Genomic DNA, 21,625 nt, shown 5'->3' on the forward strand with positions numbered 1-21,625 from the left:
TCATCAGGAATTCCCTGGGGCTACAAAGGGCAGAGTCAGGCTGAGGTTAGACTCTCCTTCTGGTCATTTACTTAAAGAAGGCAGTCTATGGCTTCAGATAGTAGAGAATATAGCTCAAGTGGAAAGAAGACTTAATCATGCATTAAACTAAGCCTTGCCAAAAATAACAAACCACTGGCACTATCTTAGTACTCAAAGGGCAGTTTCATCATAGTGTAAAAAATACTCCTTTTAAAATCTGAAGTTCATTTTTCCTACCCATAATAAAATTCCTTTGAAAGTCTCTGCCATTTGCCAACACTCATAGTGAGAGACATTGACCATTCTTGTGATTTAATAAATAAAAAGAATAGAATTTGAAATTCAGTTCATCATTTGCCAAGTGCCTACTATGTGCAAGGTATTTATTTTACTAAGTCCTGGGGATAGGAATTAGAGCTGTGACTTCATTAGTATAAAAGACTCTTGGATAAAGACATCCCTTCTATCAATATAGGTCAGAATCTTCTCTGCAGTTTAGTTTTAGACAACCTCCTAGACCATTGAGAGATGAAGCCATTTCCTCAGTGTCACATAGCCAGTATATATCAGATTTAGGACAAGAAATCCTGGGGATGCAGAGATAGAAAATAACAACTGCTACCTTCATAGGACCTGCAGTCTACTAGAAGAGCAGAGTTTAGTCTACATACACAAATAACTATAATATAAACCAAATTGTGAAAAAAGGCAAATAAAGAGGTATGAGAGATTTGGGGGTGGGAGATCATTTATAGTAGGGAGATGGGGAAGATGTCAGAAAAAACTTCATAAAGGAAGTGTGCATATTGAGATTCTTGAAATCTCAATTTAATTTTTTTTAAAATTTTCAATAGTATTTATTTTTCTAAATACATATAAAGATAGTTTTCAATATTCATTTTTTGTGAGATTTTGTGTTCCAAGTTTTATCTCTCTTCCTCTCTTACCTTACTCCTTCCAAAAAAAGCAAGTACTCTGATACAGGTTAAATATATGCAATTCTTTTAAACATATTTCCATATTTGTCATGTTGTGCAAGAAAAATCAGATCAAATGGGAAACAACCACAAGAAAGAAAAAGTAAGCAAACAAACAAAAGATAAAAATACTATGCTTTGATCCACATTCAGTATTTATAGTTCTCTCTCTGGATTTGGAAGGCATTTTCCAACTCAAGATTACTGGAATTGTCTTGAATCACAAGTTATCCTATATATATAACAGAGTACAACTCTTTTGGCTTGTATTGCCTGGGGTTATTCTGTCTGGAGATATTTACATGGTAGGCACCAGAATTGTCATCATTATTAAAATTAATTTCAATAAATATTTATTAATCACCTACTATGTGCCAGACCCTGTGTTAAGCACTAGGATACGAAAAAGAACAAAAGAAAAGTCCTGCTCTCAATTAGGTTACAATTTAAATGCAGGGGGGAGGGAAGAGACAACATACAAATGTGTACAAAGATACTATGTACAAGATAAATAAGAAATTGCTAAGGCAGGGAAGACACTGGAATTAAGAGAAGTTGAGAAGAGTTTACAGTAGGAAGAAAGATTTTAGTTAGGACTTAAAGGAAACAAGGAAGGTCTGTAGTCAGAGTGAAGGAGAGAGAGCATTCTAGGTATGGGAAATAGTTAGAAAAATGCTCAGAGTCAAGAGATGAAGAGTCTTTTTTATGTAACACCAGATGGCCACTGTCCCTAGACTTAAGAGTATGCATTGGGGAATACAATATAAGAAGACTGGAAAGGGATGAGGGGGGATAGATTATGAAGGGCTTTCAAAACCAACTAGAGAATTTTGGTTTTGCTTCTGGAGGCAATAGGAAGCCACTGGAGTTTACCGATTAGACCTGCATTTTAGGAAAATCACTTTAGTGGCTGAATGGAGGATCGATTAGAGAGGGGAAAGATTTGAGGCAGACAGACCCACCAACAGGCTATTGCAGTCATCGAGTGAGGAGATAAGGGTCTGAATAAGGGTCTTTAGATGGGACCAGTGTCAGAGGAGAGACATAAATAATTAATAGAATAAGCATAGTTATTACAACTCTATTTTGGTGGAGCACTGTTAGGTACTACATGAATAGTTACTATTTTTGTGATCTTTGCAGTCCTACCTAGCCTCTTAAAAATGAACACAAAACTTTACAAACGTAATAATATATAACTCTGTAAACATAACAATGAAATCCTTTTTACCACAATATTAAACAGATGAGAAAAAGCATATGAACTTCATAATCAGAAAAATTAGTTTTGATTGCGATAGCTCCCACTGATTTTCCCATTCTTTGATCCCAAGAACTGAAAATATTTTGAACTTAACCATTGAATGTGAGTATGCCCTGTGGACTCAACTCAATTTTAAATCCCTAGAAAGATAGAATTATTGAATCAAATTTCTTTTGTATCTCTCTAGTACCTTAACACACCCATTGTTATGCATAGCACATGATTTACAATTATTTCTCCAGTTAATCAGTTAGTGGACCAAGCTGAAGAAGAGGCACAGAAACACTTTGTACAATGGTGAAAATATATTAAATGTTGAAGAAATACTTGTTGGGTGAATGAATAGTAAATAAAATGTAGAAATTAAGGGAAGTGAGTACACATTTTGAAGGGGAAGAAATGAAAAGAATCAGTAATTAAAAAATTAAAAGTATATATATATATATACACCCTGAGTGTCTACACTCTTGTCCATTGATCTTCAGATCTTATGTCTAAAATCTTCTAAAATTTCCTGTGAAAATTAATTTTTATTGGCTTTGTTATATCTATTAAATATAAAACAAATTTGACATAAATGAATCCAATGTTTGAAAAGAAAAAAAGGAAAAGAGGATGCCTATTTCTCCAATTAAAAAAGTCCCTTCTTCCTTTTAGCTATAAACAGACCTTGCTATGATTACATTTTTACTTCTACCAGCAAAATCATATATTATGGCACAATTTTCTTAGGGCTTTCTGTTTATTTCACTTCGTTTTGTCTTAGAATGGGGATATTTAATGCTCACATACTTAATCTTCCACATGTGAAAGCAGTAAAGTGGACAATACTTGTGATCCTATGGTTGGCATTTGGGAATACACCATATGAAATACTAGCATATCAATCACAGGCTTAGAGTCTCATTTCTTTGAGGAAAGAGAAGATCCATTCTGCTTTACTTTCCAATTCCAAAGATATATCAATGTTCTCCCCAGGATTGTTCAGTCACAATAGCAAGAAGAATACACTCTCATCATTATTATTCTTTAGGGAAGTCTGATTTTTTAAACGTGTTGAACTATACCTAAGACATTATTGGCTCAAGCATAATTAGTGGTTGTAATAAATAAACCATATCCCAAGTGAGGAGAAGGAGAAACAGATGAAAAGGGCCACCTTGTCATATATGGAGGGAAAGGTCACAACACTCCATTCTAAAATCAACAAATAGGATTGAGGGATCATTTGCTAAGGACCTCAATCCCAAATATTTAAACTCTAGCCCCATTATTTTCAGAATTAAAACTTGTTATTTCTACTAATTTTAATGCTTATGGATAATCTTTCATCACAAATGTTTATTTTTACCATAACTTCACAGGGAAGTAAAGGATTTAACAGATAAAAACTGAAATCTAGAGATAAACCAAGACAATCAGTAATGCAAGAGACTTTAACCCTTAGGAAGTCAAGATTAGTTGGAACACAAAGCAAATGATTAATAAGACAATACCTTTAAATGTATAAAATACGATTTTCACCTAAATGGCTACCAACCTTGTACACGACAAATGGAGTTCACTTGAGTTGTAGAATCCAATTCGTCTAGCATAACTGGGTTAGTCAGTTCAGAGGTGTCAGCACTAGCAGCCATGTAAAAAGAGGGCTTTTGAAGCATGAGGACACTTCGTTCAACACAAATAAGTCTACCTGCCAACAGAAACATGAAGATTATTATAGCAATGGAGAAAAAGTTAATTATTCATGCCAATGAAGACAATGCCTTTTGCCAATTCCTTAGAATCATAAGAGAAAGCTCAGCCATGTGTCAGGTTTATTCCAACAGATTGTCTTCAATGAAATGTGCATTGTGTTACGGGTAAGCCCCAAGGCCTCTCAGCAAGTACATTATATTAGGTTAAAAAAAACAAAAACAACCCAAACACATGGAAACACTGGAACCAAACACAATTCAGGCAGGATTTTAGTTTGATCCCTAGGAAAATTGGCTGACTGATTCAAGCTTACATATTTACAATTTCTTAAACTCTACTTGTTTTCAGAAGTATTCTCTGAGAAACACCTTTAAGTAATCTGGATCTCCATGTCAAAGTAGCCAATACCGGCCCAACTCTAAATATTAAGCCAACATCTGTCACCCACCTGGGATTAAGACTAAAGGAGGCTATGTTCTTTCTTCCAAGGCCACTTCCAGCAGGCACAGGGAGGCAGTCCCTGAGACTGTGTAATTGGCTTCTCCTCAGCCTGCTCTGTGTGAACCCTTGGCGGCTCTAGGAAGTTCCAAGGGCTAGCAACCAAAATGCAAAATGAGCTGCAGCTCCTACTGGCAATCTAAGCCTATAGAGGACAATATTAAAAAAAAAAAAAACTTAGCCTGGCTAGTTTGTGTAGACTCTGAAAGTGAGTGTCCATGCTGATAAGGGAAAGGAACTTGTGTGCAGAGATGCAGTGCCACTTACTATAGCATTCTAAAAGTCACCATTGTCTCAAATAGCTCAGAGACCGCCTATTATCACAACAGCTGCCATTATCTTAAGCTAGACACTTAACACAGCTTTATATCTTGGACCCAAAATAAACCTGGAGATACTTGGAGGGCATATGACATCATTTCTTGCCCATCTTGGAGCCCGGCTCATTAATATTACCATTTTCTTGTAGGACATCCTTGAAGAAGATGGTATGGGATGCCGCATCTGTGAGGACTTCCATGACTTCAGGGCTGATTACGCATGATGGTGTCACGTACACTGGCACAGTCTTGGGGAGGCCAGCATTTTCCAACTGCAGCGTGGCATCGGTCACTATCAGCCACATTTCTCTTTGGTCCAGAGGAGGATTACTTTTTAACTATGAATTCAAAAGAGAGCAAAGTCTTTTAAGCTTAAAAACTATGCTTGTATCCAGGAGAAAATATTAAGACTACTAGTATTACCACCAAAGATAGAAGAATCCCATTTTAACAAATATTTTTAAAACATGTGATACTTTGCTAGGAAACTACAAATAACTAACTGGCATCTGCCACAGTGGATGCCAAAAACCCAAAGGAGAGTAATGATCCCTTGCCAGATCATAGCTGAAAGTCCATATTAAAACTTTTTTTTTGCTGATAATTATATAAATATGTATGCATATATTGATTTATCATATATTTCTACCATGTTTAACATATATTGGACTACTTGCCATGTAGGGAAAGGGGTGCAAAGAAGCGGGGGGGGGGGAACTGGAACACAAGGTTTTGCAAGGGCTAATGTTGCAGAATTATCTATGCATATGTTTTGAAAAATAAAAAGTTTTAATAAAAAAAACTTTTTTTGCTGATATAGATAAGATGAATTCTGTACATTGAGAAATCTGTTATTACACCAATCTTTTTTCCATTTATGTGAATAAGCAAAAACTTTAATAAACTCTTAAACAGTTACACATAATAATATTTAACTTCTTTGGGCCTCAGTTTTCTTATATTTCAAATAAGCCAATGGCTTAAATGATTTCTAAGGTTCTTCTTTATTCTAAAAGTCCAATATTCTCATACTTGTATTTGAATACCTGCCTAATTAGATAAGAGAGGATAAATGTAGGTCTAATACTATGACCCCTATGCCAAGGTTACTGCTTTGGAATAAACATTCATTTATTCAATAGGTATTTTTAAAGTACCTTCTATGGGCTACCTAGTGTGCTAGGTTTTATGGATGCCTAAACAACAACAACAAAATGAACCCTGATCTCGAACAACTTACATTCTCTTTGGACAAATGGAAAAAAAAACTAGACTCAATTGAATTACATGATCTGTTTAAGATCACTAGAAGAGAAAGGCATAGAACTTAGACTTTCTGTGTCTTAGCAACTTATTTTATGGGTTCCTCTCCAAACTACTGATTTAAGTAGTTTGGTAATCAGTAATCAATCAACAAGCACAGCCATCTTCTAACCAGATTCACCAAGGACCTTTCCTAAACACCAGCAACTATGTTTTGGAGGTTTTAACCCTCTCATATCTGAAACTTCTATCCTGGGGTCCTGCTTCCTAATCCCTATCTCATCTGACACACTATTTCAGGCTCCTTCCAATTCTTCTTCCTATCCATCTATCTGTTTGAAAGCATCACCAACAGACTGGCAGCCTGACTAATTAAATGCACATATGCAAAGGATATTCAATAAAAACTTAGAAGAGGAACTCTGATGGAATGCTCCAAGGACCCATTCCTGACCTTGTGCTGTTTATGGCTTTATCAATGGTATTTTCTTCTAAATTTGCAGAGGATATAAAACATTTTAATAGGTTAGAACAAGTCAAATTAACGTGAAATTTAATAGGGATATATTTAATATTTTACTTTGTTCAAAGAAAAGTAAAATTCATAGGGATCAGATTGTGGGAGGTGTAGCTATATAGCACTTAGTCTGAAAAACATCTGGAGGGTTTAAGTAGAACACAAGCATGATAAGATTCAGCAATGTGATGTTGTATCCAAGAAAGCTGATACCTCATACTGTATTTAAGAGAAATATGGGTTTGGAAAGTTCAGTTCTAGATGTAATATTTTGGGAAGGATGTTGATAAATCTAGATAATATCCAGAGAAGGGCAATCAAGATGGGGAAAGACCTTGAGATCATTATTATATGGACTCATTAAAGGAACTAATAATATTTATTTTGGAGAAGAGTTGGGTGGGAGAACTTGAAATCTTCAAGTATTTTAAAGAAAAGGCTTGTTTGATCTGACAGAGGTCAAAGAGTAGAAGATACAAAAAAAAAAAAAAAAGACAATTTAAAAACTCACACATATAAAACTTCCTCTAATAATTAGAGCTACCTAAAGCTGAAATGGGTTCCCCCTCACTAGAAATTATTACTCATTGGTTAGGAATGCTATATAATGGATTCTTGTTCATTCAACTCAGGGTTGGATTAGATGATTTTTGTGATTCCGTCTCATACTAAAATTCTATAGTAAAAGGACAATCGTCAAAACTTTTGATCACAAGCCAATCTTAAGTAGTTGGGAGGAAGATAAGTCAGCACAGGATACAAATGGATGGAATGGAATGGAATAAGGTCCTAGAAGCTAAAGAGCCAGAGCATTTATAAATTCAGGGGGACAATGGATCAGATGAAGCAGAGTGATTAAGGAGCACTTATCATCTTTTTTCTCCTTCCCTCTGAGAAAGAAGTGGCTTATCAATCAAAAGAAATTATTTTTTCTTATCTGCTTGTTTTTGTAAGGCAATCAGGGTAAAGTGACTTTCCCAGGGTCACCTAACTGGTAAGTGCCAAGGATCTGAGGCTGGATTTGAATTCAGATGCTCCTAATTCCTGGCTTGGTACTCTATCCACTGTGCCCCCTTCAAAAATGGGCAAATCACCTTTATCTAATGGGCAAACACTTGCTGACTCTCAGTGACCCAGACCATGCTTCCAAAGTCCCTGAGAATGCTTTTACCATGTTTGAATGAGCAGTATGGTTCAGCCACAAAGAGAGTGGGACACTTTCTGGATGAATGCAGGAAAGTCAACACAATTGAGGTCCAATGGGCTATAGTTGTAGTGTTGTAGTCTTGGACTCTTCTTTCATGCTGTTTCTCTTCTTTTGACTTCTTGTTTTCTGTAATGAGTACTCTCTCATAATATGAATGGGATTTATTTAGATCCCCCTATTGGTAAAAACTGTACTTAAGCTGAGCCTTGAAGGGAGCTAAGGGTTCTTAGCAACAGAGGTGAGAATTCATGCTTTTTAGGCACAGGAGTATGGTAGTGAAATGACAGAGTGACAGTACTAGAGTCATAAAGACTCCTCTCCCTGAGTTCATATCTGGTGCCAGTTGTGTGACTCTGGGAAAATCATGCCTTCTTGTTTGCCTCAGTTTCCTTATCTGTAAAATGAGCTGTAGAAGCAAATGCAAATCACTTTAGTATCTTTGCCAAGAAGACATAACTGAAAATGACTAAATAAAAAAAGACATGGGAGACACATTATGGAAATCTATGTATAGGAAACAGCTAGAAAGCCAGTTTGACTGATGGGTAGAAGGTGAATAATATAGAATCATATTTGAAAGGTAGGCTGGAGCCAGATTTTAAAGCATTTCATAGGACAAATAGAGGAGGTAATACTTTATCCTAAAGGCAACTGAGGAGCTACTGGGGCTTCTTGATTAGAGATCCAAGAGGTAGTCACACTCAGATTGGTAACATTAATTTGGTAGCTGTGAAGAGCATGGATGGGAGAGGGATATGAGGCAAGGAATTGGAAACAAAGACGTTTGTAGATTGGGGAATGGCTAAACAACTGTGGTATGTGAATACAATTGGATATTACTATGCTGTAAAAAAGGATGTGTATAATGAATATAGAGAAGCACAGAAAGATTTACATAAACCTGATGCAGGGTAAAGTAAGTGGAGTCAATAAAACAATATATACAGCAGCTACCACAATATAAATGTCAAAAACAATGACACATCAAAAAATTAAAACTGAATATAACAAAATTATAAAGAATAAGCAGGACTTAAATTAAGAAATATGAGAAGATGCCTCCAACCCACCCCTTTGTAGATCTAGGAGGTGTTATACATCGTGGATATTTTTGAAATTTTTCAATTTATCAATCAGCTGTGCTCATTTTTTTTCCTTCTCTTAAAAAAATATCATTTGTTATATGCTATGGCTTTCCCTGGAAAAGGTAAAAGGGAGTGATACTTGGGAAAATTATGCTGATGTAAGAAGCAGAAGACACCTATAAAAGATTTTTATTTTTATTTTTTTAAAAGAGGCTATTGAAAATAATCCATGTGAGAGGTGATAATAAGTATAATAAGTAGTTGTGGTGAATAGAAATGAGATAGATGGGGAAGATGTCAAAGACATGAATCTGCCACGTTTTGGCAAGTAAATGATGTGGGAAGTGAATGACCATGAAGAGTTGAGGATAATTTCTGGGCTGTGAATTGGAAGAATGGTGGACTATTTGATAGAACAGAGAAGTTAAGAACAAGGGAATATAGGGAAAGATTTGGTTTTAGACAATCTGAGTTTGAAATGAATAAGGGATATTTGGGGAAGATGTCTAGGAGTCAGTTTGAGATGAGAAATTGGAGCTCAGGAGAAAAAATAGACTGGATATGTAGATTGGGAGTCATTAGTAAAGTACTCCAATGGAGCATCCACAAATCTACTAAAAAATTTTTTTCCTAAAGTAGATAAATATCTGATGATTTTATTCCTGCTCAAAAACTATCAGTGGCTCTCCATTGTCTTTAGGATAAGATTAAAAAACCCTCAATCTGGTATTTAGGACTCTTTGCAGTCTGGATCATACTGACCTTTCCACCCTTACTTTCATACTATTTCCCTTCATGAACTCTGCATTCTGGTCAAACAGGACTACCAGCTATTTATTGAACTTGACACTCTAGGTCTTGTCTCTGGCATTCCCCAAGGCCATCTCCCCTCCTTGGAATCCACTTCCTCCATCTCTTCATCTCCACCCCAAGGAAGGATCCTTGTTTTCCTTCAGTTCAATGTAACTTCCCTGTGAAGTCTATCCCACTTGTGTCCATGCTTTACTCATTTCCTCTACCCTAACCTAGCACAGATTGTAAAATCTCTCAGAGGCTACTTTGTTGGGTTTTGTTTTTGTTTTTTTTATCTTTGTGAGCCTAAACTTCTAGCATAAAGTTTTATAAGAAAAAATATTCAATAAATATTTATATTGAATTGAATTGAATCAAGGAGTAAAGGAGTGAACAAAGGTCACTAGATTGGGGCATTTGGAGCTTTCCTTTGAGAAAGCTATATGGTCTTGGACCTCAGAAAGCTTACGCTCTAGGTGGGAAAGCAATTCATAAAGGGGAGGTAGAAATTGGAGTTTGAAGGGGATAATTGGTGATATGGTATGGAGAAGGGGTATGAAAGTTTGTTTCCAAGCAAAATGAGGGGAAGGTTTACCTCAGAGATCCATGCCCAGGGTTGAGTCCAAGGTGCCATTGGGTAAAGGAAAATGATTGTAGTGAATGTGGTACAATATGGAGATTGCTGTCTCCATTCATTAGGTGATTTTTTTCAAGTCCCATAGGAAAGGGAAGAAGAAATAGGAGGATGGGATAAGAGCAGGGTTTCTGTTTTGTTTTGTTTAAATAACTAGAAAATTCTAAGACATTCAATTATAAGAGTTCTTCAAGGAAAAGCATTAACTGGGGATGCTGTAGAGGGTTCTCAGTTGCACAGTAGTTGGGCTTGATTGCCTCTAGGTTCCTTCATACAATGGAATTATGTGATTTTTTTTTAAGCATGTTTATAGGCAGATGAGAAGAAATCAGTGGAGAGAGATTAAGAGATTAAAGATTAATAATAAAGAATAGATAATTTCAGAAGCAAGTCCTGAAGGCAATAGGAAGAGATGGAATCAAGAACCGAAGCTGAAGGATAGGTCTTAACAAGACATAGAAATAATTTTCTAGGTCTGAGACAGAATTAACTAGAAAATGGAAGGTAATGTTGAGAAATTTTGAGAAGCAAAGAAGAACTGATGATTAATCAATTTTCTAGAGGGCTGAAGAAAATTCATACTCTTGTTTAGAGTTTTGAGGACCCAGTCATTTTCTGAGCAAATATTATTTCTAATTGTTATTTTGTCTTCTTTATTTTTTCCTTTTCTTCTAACTATGGCTCATTTCTGGTTGCAAGAATGATAAAAAAAAATCTGTATAAAATGACACACATATTACACTAAAAATTCAACAAACTATAATCTATGGGATTAGAGACAATGTAGTCAACCTTTTTTGTTGTTAAAAACTAGAAAAGCATTTTTTAAAAATTCACACTGAAAATATAAGATAAATGCTTCTATTATACTCTTATTAATTAGAGTGAAATGAACATAAAGTAAACTTTTCTTTAATGTGTTAGGCTCTTCAGTGATAAGGTTTAATCATACCTAAAATATATTATCATTGTAATTGCTTATTTAAATCAACACCTAAATCTAGTTCCTTCCACAGAATCAGAATTGTATTTGACCTCAAAGATTTTTTTTAGTTTATATCTTTCTTGAAGAAGTGGGATGAAAGAGCTTTTATTTCCTCTAATTAAACTTTCTGGTTAGTTGGGTTTTGATTAATGGAATATACAATTTGATTATTCTATAATTTGATTAATGTGTATTATTATGTGTATTAAAGTGTAATCAAAGTATCATCACCTCCCATTTATTCACACTCATTGAGAGTCATTCCTTACTATGAGGCTGCCCTGCCATCAAGTTGCTGGGCTGTGGCTTCATTTTTCTTAGCAAGAAAACTTAGGAGAGAAGGCAAAGGCAGACCTCTGATATAGCTTTCTGTTTGCCTTTTACCCAGATGACCAGATTTCATTTCATTTTGTTACCTTCACCCACTCTTCTCTTCAAGGGAAAAGATAATACAATATTGACCCCAGGGCCAATAAGTGACATGTACCAGTTTCAGCTGGAGCCCAAGGGGACAGAGTGGGAGGACAAAAAGAAAACTAGTGTAGGAGGACAGGTCATACTATTATTACCACATGCCCCTTTAGCATAAAGCACCTTACATATATTGCTAATGGCAAATTCAGGATGAATAACTGCATAGTCACTACCATTTGACCTAGAATATTTCAAAGAATAATTTGAATGTATTAGATGCCAAATATATCTTTCCAAAACATACAGAACATTTTTTTTTTAACTAACATTGTAATGGGGACAAAGATGGAAAAAACCCAACCTAAACTCCTTTCTAAATAGTAGTTTCAGCCTCTTTTGCTATCAAACATTTCATCACAACTGGGAGGACAATAGGGTAGATAAGTAGATAGAGCACGGGGTCTGGAATCCAGTAGAACTGAGTTCAAATCTGGCCTCAGACACTTACTAGTAATGTGATTTTGGGCAAATCACATAATCTCTGTTTGCCTTAACTCACTGGAGAAGTAAGTGGCAAACCATTCTATTTTGGCAATGGTAAACCATCTTTTTACAACTGAACAACAACAGTCCTACTGTACTCACTCCTAATCAATTAAAAATGGAAAATTGTATTTAGGGTGTCATATTTTTAGAAAATTAAGAACATCTGAAGTTTCCAGGAGAGGCGAACTAAGATGATGATGATAGTTACCACAATGCACTTTTAGCATTTATAAAACACTTTAAATGTTCTCTCATTTGATCCTCAGAACAATTCTGTGTGATAAGTATTATTATCCCTTTTGCAGATGAGAAAATAGTGGCAAAGAATTAGGTAAGGATCAAGAGCAGTAGTAGAACTCAGTAGAGGGCCTGTAGTTCATCCCCTAGATGACGAGTAATGTGAATTAGCTGAAGAAAGTGGAGATGTTATCCTCAAGAATTTGAATGATGATCATGAAGAAATGACAGCCTTTGCTTAGATGTAGAGAAAAGCAAGAATAATGGGAAGAAGTTACAGTTGCAAATTTAGAACTGACATAAAGAAAATTTCCAAACAATTAGAGCTATCCCAAAGTGGAAGAAGATAATGGGTTTCAATTCATTGGAGATCTTTAAATCAAAGGTTTCATGATAAATTCAGGTATGGATTGGATCAAATGACCTCTAAGTTACCTTCCAACGCTGACATTCTGTGATCCTGTTAATTGGATAAATTAAATTTTTACTGCTAATGTGCATTTTTTTCAAGAGTAAAAATGTCATACATAATTTAAAGAGGGATAGTTTCCTTTTTGGTGAACAAATAACAAGAAGAAATTTCAGAATGATTCACTTGCTTGATAAGAATTATATGATTCATAAAATTATGCTGACAGAAATAAATGTACCTATCTCCAGATAATGTAAGTCCTCTGCTAATTCAGAAAGGGAAGGAAAAGAAAAATGCTTCAGAAAATAATAACAGTGTCATTTATAGTATATTTCTCACATTTGAAGTTTAAACATGTGACTGAGCTAAGACTTTAAAAATATTCTTACAATACAATCTTCAACTGTTTCAATCATTTGACTTTTTTCTTTTTAAACTTTTTATTTATTGACTATAAACTTAAATAGAAAATAGGAAAAGAAAAAAGTAACCACTTACATAGCAAAACATAAGAGAGGATTCAAAATACAAAGCAATAAATTTCTATTTCAAGAATGTCTATATAATACTACAGATTGTATTCAAAGCTGTACATTTTCTTTGCTTCCTTATAGATTTTTTTCTATTCTCTGCAACACACTTTTTTGCTTTATTTTCCCCTCTTCTCCCTCTCCAACAGTAACTTACTTCTAACATGATTTTTTTCTTTTTTAATAGCTTTTCATTTCCCCAAATATATGCAAAGCTTTTAATTTTTTCCAAAAATATGCAAAGATAGTTTTCAATATTCACCTATGTGAAACTGTTCCAAATTTTTTCCCTCCCTCTTCCCCACGTCTTCCCATAGATAGCAACCAATCCGATATAGGTTAAACATTTAACATGATTTTTCAAACTGCACATGTATATAAAGTTAAATTCTTTGTAAATGTAATTTTTTAAACATGATATTTTATTTTTCCCCAATTACATTTAAAAACAATTTTTTAACATCGATTGTTTATAAATGTAATTTTAATAAAAACAAACACATAAACGAAAATGGTCAACAATTATCAGATAATTACTAATTATTACTAAGTCCCTGGAAAAGATTCTGGCACAATTTTGGGAACCCTAAAGAACACTAGGAAATAGCTGTCATTAAGATAAACTTGAACTCAATATGTCTAAAAGCTCAACTCTTTATCTTTACCCCCTAAACCATCTCCTCTTCCACACTTACTTCTTCTGTTGAAGAATCATAATTGTTCTAGAGTTTCATGTTCATAATCTTGGTATTATTCTGGACTCCTCAATGAACTCTACCACACATATTCAACTGGTTGTCAAATCTTGCCATTTTTTACCCTCACAAGATTTCTTGAATCTAACCCTTCTCTTTTCACTCACAAAATTACCACCTTAGTTTAATGCTTCATCACCTCTCACATACAATATTGAAAAAGTCTCTTGATTGGTCTCCTTGCCTCAATCTCCCACCATTCCACTCTATCCTACATACTACTGCCAAAATAATTTTCCTTAAGCATAGAGCTCACCATTTCCTTCCTCAACAAACTTCAGTGGTTCCCTATTGCCTATAAAATAAAATATAAATTCCTCTGTTTAGTTCTTTAAAATCTATATAACCCAGATTCAACCTGTTTTTCTAGCCTTATTGGACCTTGTCTCCCCACCTTTGCAGTGGCCATCTCTCACACCTGGAATTCATTCTGTACCCCATGAAGTCTATTCCCTTCCTTGAAAACCCATCTTTTATTCAAACTGTTGTCTAGTCATTCTCCTCCACTTTGTACTTGAGAAGTTAATTTTTTGAGCCCAAATGAGACTTTGATTTAATTCAATGTTCTAGCCTGTCAAGGCTATTATTATATATGCATATTTTAGATCCTGGCACTTTGCTCTACCAGGCTCTCCTTCTCTTCTGTCCCTTGCAAATTTGATGAGCAGACATCTACACCATTAAACCATTAATGACTACTCTTTGAGCCAAGGTATTTCTCCTAATATCTGATCTTTCTTTCTTTCTTTCTTTTTTTTTTTTTTTATCACCAGCAGTGGCTCAGAAAGCACACGTACCACCATTCCTTTTAGTACATCAACATACAGTATGTCTATGCCAAAGAATATGAATTTATCAAAGGCAACTAGGTGCTGCCATTTTTATTTTATTATTTTGAGAATAAAGAACATTTTCTCAGTATAAAGAAAAAAACTCCATCAAGATGAGAATGAATCAGCTCTGCCTTCCCTCTATTGTCAATTATCACTCTCCCATCCACTCCAATTAGAACTCTTAACTATTCTCTAATCTTCTTTTCCCTAACAGTTCTGATACCTTTCACCTTTTAGCTATTTTTGGTCCTCTTCCATTTTCACATTTCAATCTTTAGCTATGCTTGCTTCTTCTCTCCTCTAGCTCTTTTTTTCACTTAAACCTCAAAGTTCCCATCATTTCCACCCCCCAGCAACCATCTAATGATTAATCTTTTAGTAAGAATCAGATACAGGGAAGAATTTCTCCAAATTGCTTTCTCTACCTTTTGATGAATGAAATATTAAAGTCAATCGAAAAGCTCTTAGTTTCAGTGAATTTGATGGAATACTACTGAGGTTTAAGAATGAAAGGGATGGTTTCAGCGAAATCTGGGTAGATTTGTATAAACCAACATGAATGAAAGGACTGGCAATGGAAGAACAATTGATATAACAACATTGATGAGACAATAAATTTCTAAAGATTTAAAAAACTCTGATTAGAAAAACTAAAGATTAAAAAACAATGACTGACTGATTCCAGAGGACCAGTGATGAAGTATTTTCCTCACTCCTGATAAACTCAAGATAAAGAATGAAACATACATTTTTGGATATAGTTGATGTGGAAATCTGTTTCTCCTCCTCTTTCTAGTCTTCTTTTTCTCCTTCTTTCTTCTCCTCCTCTTCCTCCCCCTTCTTCTTCCTCCCCTTTCTCCTCCTTCTCCTTCTTCTTCCTTCTTTTTGAATGTGTATTTCTTGACTATGCACATTTGAGTTTTTTATTCTTTTTTATGATTAAATTTTTTTATTTTCAAAACATATATAGATAATTTTCAATATTCACCCTTGCAAAACCTTATGTTCCAAATTTTTTCTCTCCTTTCCCCTCCCCACTCCTCTAGATGACAAGTAATTCAATATATGTTAACATATGCAATTCTTCTATACATATTTCCACAATTATCATGTTGCACAAGAAAAATCAGATCAAAATGGGAAAAAATGAGAAAAAAACAAAATGCAAGCAAACAACAGCAAAAAAAGTGAAAATACTATGTTGTGATCCACACTCAGTCCTCATAGTCCTCTCTTTGGGTGCTGATGGCTCTCCTCATCACAAGACCATTAGAACTGGCCTGAATCATCTCATCGTTGAAAAGAGCCACATCCATCAGAACTGATCATCGTATAATCTTTTATGTGTTTTGTTTGTAAATGTGTTTTGTTTTTCTTTTTTGCCCCAGTAGTGGTGGGGAAAGAATAAGAAGTAGAGAGAGCAATATTCTGGTAATTGAAAAAATTTAAATTATTTGATAGTAGTTTTGCAAATATAATCAAAAAGCTTAAAATTGAAAAGAAAAGGAAAGGAAAGTCTTCCAGAAGGTAAGGAAAGTTTCAGCTGAACACCTATTCTATTTAGATTTAAATAGGTTAGACTAATGTAATGTGTAATAAGATGGTATTTAATGAGGATACACTTAAAATATTAACACTTGGATTCAGAAAATCAATTACATAAGACCAGGATGGGAAGTCATGGAAAGACTGTATGTAAAAATCTAAAAAATATTTGGGTCTTTGTGTGGATTGTAAACTAAATATGAAAATCAATAGTGTAACATGTTAGCAAAAAGTCCTGAATTTACTCTTAGGCTGCTTTAAAAGAAGCATAATACAGGGAAGTATGGTGACAGTCCTGGTGTTCTCTACTATGGTGAAACCACACTTAGAGTATATATTATATCTGGTTTTACATATCATATTTTGAGATGGACATGTCAACCAAAGACTGTGTTCAGTGTTTTATGTGATATTTTTGATGATGCTCGGAATAATTAAAATCCACGGTGAATATTTGTGTTTCTGAAGTAAAAGCAAAATCCTGTTTAAAGACTGTTTTGGGGCAGCTGAGTGACAGCAGTGGACAGAAACACCAGCTCCAGCCGGGGCAGTCTCTAATCTGCACAGAGAGGGGCTTGACCTGGGGCAATAGAATTTCCCTAGCAGGACTGTGCTTCCCAGGGCAGAGACACTTCCAGTCCCTGCAGGGCCATTCACTGCTCAGCTGCTAATACCCACAGCCCCAGGGCAGGCTTTGGCTTGGGGTAGTTAGTGAAACTCTCACTGCTCAGTGTCTGGCTCCAGGGCAGTCGTTATCCCCCACAGCAGGGGTTTTTTGCAGGGCACTTTCCCAGCTCGGCACTACAGGCCTGAGTTACTTCCAGGTGGGGAACTCTTCCCCAGAGCACTCTAGTACCTCGCTGCTTTTTGTAGCCGGCTGGCAGGACAGATACCCGTTCATATACCTATCACTGCTCTACAGAGGAAGGTGGTAACCTCCTGGCCCTGAAGGCAGACCCTACAGACTTTAACAAAATGAGTAAAAAAATCAAAAGGAGGATTGATAGTTTCTATACAGAAAGAGAGCAGCTTTTCAACCCTGAAGAGAGTAATAGCAGACAGTCTCCAGACAACTGTTGGTCCCCAATACAAAAGACTCTCCTAGAAGAGACTATTAAAAACCTTAAAAGAGAATTAGAAGAAAAATGGGGAAAGAGAAGCTATGCAAGAAAGCAACAACTTCCTGAAATATGGAATGGAAAAGGTAAAAAAAGCCCAAGAAGTACAGGGACACAGAATTTGTGAATTGGAAAAAGAAAAACTTATATATAGTGAAATGGAAAAAAATTCCATAGAGAAAAACATCTCATTTAAAAACTCAATTGGACATATCCAAAAAGAAGTAAAAAAAACTAATGAAGAAAATAACTCACTAAAAATCAGAACTGAACAAATAGAAATGACTGATTCATTGGGACATCAAGAATCAGTCAAGCAAAACCAAAAAAATGAAAGATTGGAAAAAAATGTGAAATATTTACTTGGAAAAACAACAGACCTGGAAAATAGATCTAGGAGAGATAACCTGAGGGTCATTGGACTACCCGAAAATTATGATGAAAAAAAAAAGCCTAGATACTATTTTCAGGAAATCATCAAACAGAACTACCCAGAAGTAATAGAATCGGAAGGTAAAATATGCGTTGAAAGAATTCATCGAACACCTCCTAAAAAAGACCCTAAAGTAAAGACTCCAAGGAATATTGTGGCCAAATTTCAGATTTTTCAGACCAAAGAAAAAGTATTAAAAGTAGCCAGGAAAAAACAATTCAAATACTGAGGTGTCACAATAAGGGTCACTCAAGATCTGGCTGCCTCAACATTAAAGGATCGAAGGGCCTGGAATCTGATATTCTGAAAGGCAAAAGAACTTGTAATGCAGCCAAGAATAAACTACCCAGCTAAGCTGAGCATTTTTTTCCATGGAAGAAGATGGACATTTAATAAAACAGAGGAATTTCATTTGTTTCTAAGGAAAAAACCAGACTTAAACAAAAAATTTGATCTCCAACAACAGGATTCAAGGAAGTAGAAAAAGGTAAAAGGAACTCTTGAGAACTGTATTTCTGTTATGGATATATATAAACCACATGTATAATTTGATTTTACTGATATAACATAAAAAAGGGAAGTAGAAATGGAAAGAGGATAGTATCAGAGAAAGGGAAAAGGGGAGATAAAAAGAGGGAAACTACATGCGATGATGAGGCAAAGGAAACCTATCATATCTGAGGGAACTTAGAGAGGGGGAGGAACATTGTGTGAATCCTACTCTCATCAGAGTTAGCTCAAAGGGGAAATAACTGACATTTGTTTTTACAGAGAATCTTCATTCATCTCATTAAAAAGTGGGAGAGGAAAAGGGAAAAGGAAAAAGAGTAATAAGGAAAGGGTATAAGAAAGGGGAAAGGATTCAAAGGGAGGAGGGAGGGATCCTAAAGAGGGAGATCTGGGTGATGCAAGTGGGATACTAGGGAAGGGGGGAAGGAGGGCAAGAAAAAGAAAAGCATAATCTGGGGATATTAAGATGGAAATACAGTAATTTTAACCATAAATGCGAATGGGATGAACTCTCCCATAAAGCGGAGGCGGATAGCAGACTGGATCAAAAGTCAGAACCCTATAATATGTTGTTTACAGGAAACACATTTAAAACAGGGAGATATATACAGAATAAAGGTAAAAGGCTGGAGCAGAATCTATTATGCTTCAGATGAAGTAAAAAAAGCAGGGGTAGCCATCCTTATCTCAGATCAAGCAAAAGCAAAAATTGATCTAATTAAAAGAGATAAGGAAGGAAACTATATTTTGCTAAAGGGTACTATAGATAATGAAGCAATATCAATATTAAACATATATGCACCAAGTGGTATAACATCTAACTTCTGAAAGGAGAAGTTAAGAAACTTGTGAGAAGAAATAGACAGTGGGAGATCTCAATCTTGCACTCTCAGAATTAGATAAATCAAATCACAAAACAAATAAGAAAGAAAGAAATTAAAGCAGTAAATAGAATATTAGAAAAATTAGGTATGATAAATCTTTGGAGAAAACTGAATGGAGACAGAAAGGAGTATACTTTCTTCTCAGCAGTTCATGGAACCTACACAAAAACTGACCATATATTAGGACATAAAGACCTCAAAATTAAATGCAGGAAGACAGAAATAGTAAATGCTTTCTTTTCAGATCACGATGCAATAAAAACTATGCTCAACAAAAAGTTAGATGTAAATAGACCAAAAAGTAATTGGAAACTAAATAATCTCATCTTAAAGAATGATTGGGGTGAAACAGCAAATTATAGACACAATTAATAATTTCACTCAAGATAATGACAACGATGAGACATCATACCAAAATTTGTGGGATGCAGCCAAAGCAGTAATAAAGGGAAATTTTATATCCTTAGAGGCTTACTTGAATAAAACAGAGAAAGAGAAGACCAATGAATTGGGCTTGCAACTTAAAAAGCTAGAAAAAGACCAAATTTAAAAGCCCCAATCAATTACTAAACTTGAAATTCTAAAATTAAAAGGAGAAATTAATATTATTCAAAGTAAAAAAAACTATTGAACTAATAAATAAAACTAAGAGTTGGTTTTATGAAAAAACCAATAAAATTGATAAACCTTTGGTAAATCTGATTAGAAAGAGAGGAAAATCAAATTAGTAGTCTTAAAAATGAAAAGGGAGAACTTTCCACCAATGAAGAAGAAATTAAAGAAATAATAAAGGGTTACTTTGTCCAACTTTATGCCAATAAATTTGATAACCTAAGCGAAATGGATGACTACCTCCAAAAATATAGGCTTCCCAGATTAACAGAGGAGGAAGTAAATTGCTTAAATAGTCCCATTTCAGAAAAAGAAATAGAACAAGCTATTAATCAACTCCCTAAAAAAAATCCCCAGGACCAGATGGATTTACATGTGAATTCTACCAAACATTTAAAGAACAATTAGCCCCAGTGCTTTATAAACTATTTGAAAAAAGAGGGAATGAAGGAGTCCTACCAAACTCCTTTAATGACACAGACATGGTACTGATACCTAATCCAGGTAGTTTGAAAACAGAGAAAGAAAATTGTAGACCAATCTCCCTAATGAACATTGATGCTAAAATCTTAAATAAGATATTAGCAAAAAGACTACAGAAAATCATGCCCAGGATAATACACCACAGTCAAGTAGGATTTATACCAGGAATGCAGGACTGGTTCAATATTAGGAAAACTATCAATATAATTGGCCATATTAATAACCAAATTAACAAAAACCATATGATCATTTCAATAGATGCAGAAAAAGCATTTGATAAAATCCAACATCCATTCCTATTAAAAACACTTGAGAGTAGAGGAATAAATGGACTTTTCCTTAAAATAATTAGTAGCATCTATTTAAAACCATCAGTAAACATCATATGTAATGGGGATAAATTGCAACCATTCCCAATAAGATCAGGAGTGAAACAAGGTTGCCCACTATCACCGTTACTATTCAATATTGTATTAGAAAAGCTAACTTTGGCAATAAGAGCTGAGAAAGAGATTAAAGGAATTAGAATAGGCAATGAGGAAACCAAATGATCACTCTTTGCTGATGATATGATGGTATACTTAGAGAACCCCAGAAAATCTACTAAAAAGTTATTAGAAACAATCTACACCTTTAGCAAAGTTGCAGCATACAAAATAAACCCACATAAGTCATCAGCATTCTTATACATCACTAACAAAACCCAACAGTTAGAGTTACAAAGAGAAATTCCATTTAAAGTAACTACTGATTGTATAAAACATTTAGGAATCTATCTGCCAAGGGAAAATCAGAAACTTTATGAGCAAAACTACAAAACACTTTCCACACAAATTAAGTCTGATATAACCAACTGGAAAAATATTAAATGCTCTTGGATTGGGTGAGCAAATATAATAAAGATGACAATATTACCTAAACTAATCTATTTATTTAGAGCTATACCAATCAGACTCCCAAAAAACTATTTTAATGACCTAGAAAAAATAACAACAAAGTTCATATGGAAAAATAAAAAGTCAAGAATTTCAAGGGAATTAATGAAAAAAAAA

The 21,625-nt window shown here is 34.8% G+C and overlaps 1 protein-coding gene across 1 annotated transcript in view; it reads right to left on the reverse strand.

Moving 5' to 3' along the window:
• Positions 1–21,625, reverse strand: part of SPIDR (scaffold protein involved in DNA repair) — a 538,726-nt gene that overhangs the window by 32,820 nt on the left and 484,281 nt on the right. The window contains exons 15-16 of the mRNA XM_031946429.1: positions 4,915–5,116; positions 3,803–3,955 (exon numbers count right to left, since the gene is read on the reverse strand). Coding sequence (XP_031802289.1) covers positions 3,803–3,955; positions 4,915–5,116 — 355 coding nt within the window. The remainder of the gene's footprint in view (positions 1–3,802; positions 3,956–4,914; positions 5,117–21,625) is intronic.

This window comes from Sarcophilus harrisii, chromosome 1 (assembly GCF_902635505.1).
Source record: "Sarcophilus harrisii chromosome 1, mSarHar1.11, whole genome shotgun sequence".
NCBI lineage: Eukaryota > Metazoa > Chordata > Mammalia > Dasyuromorphia > Dasyuridae > Sarcophilus > Sarcophilus harrisii.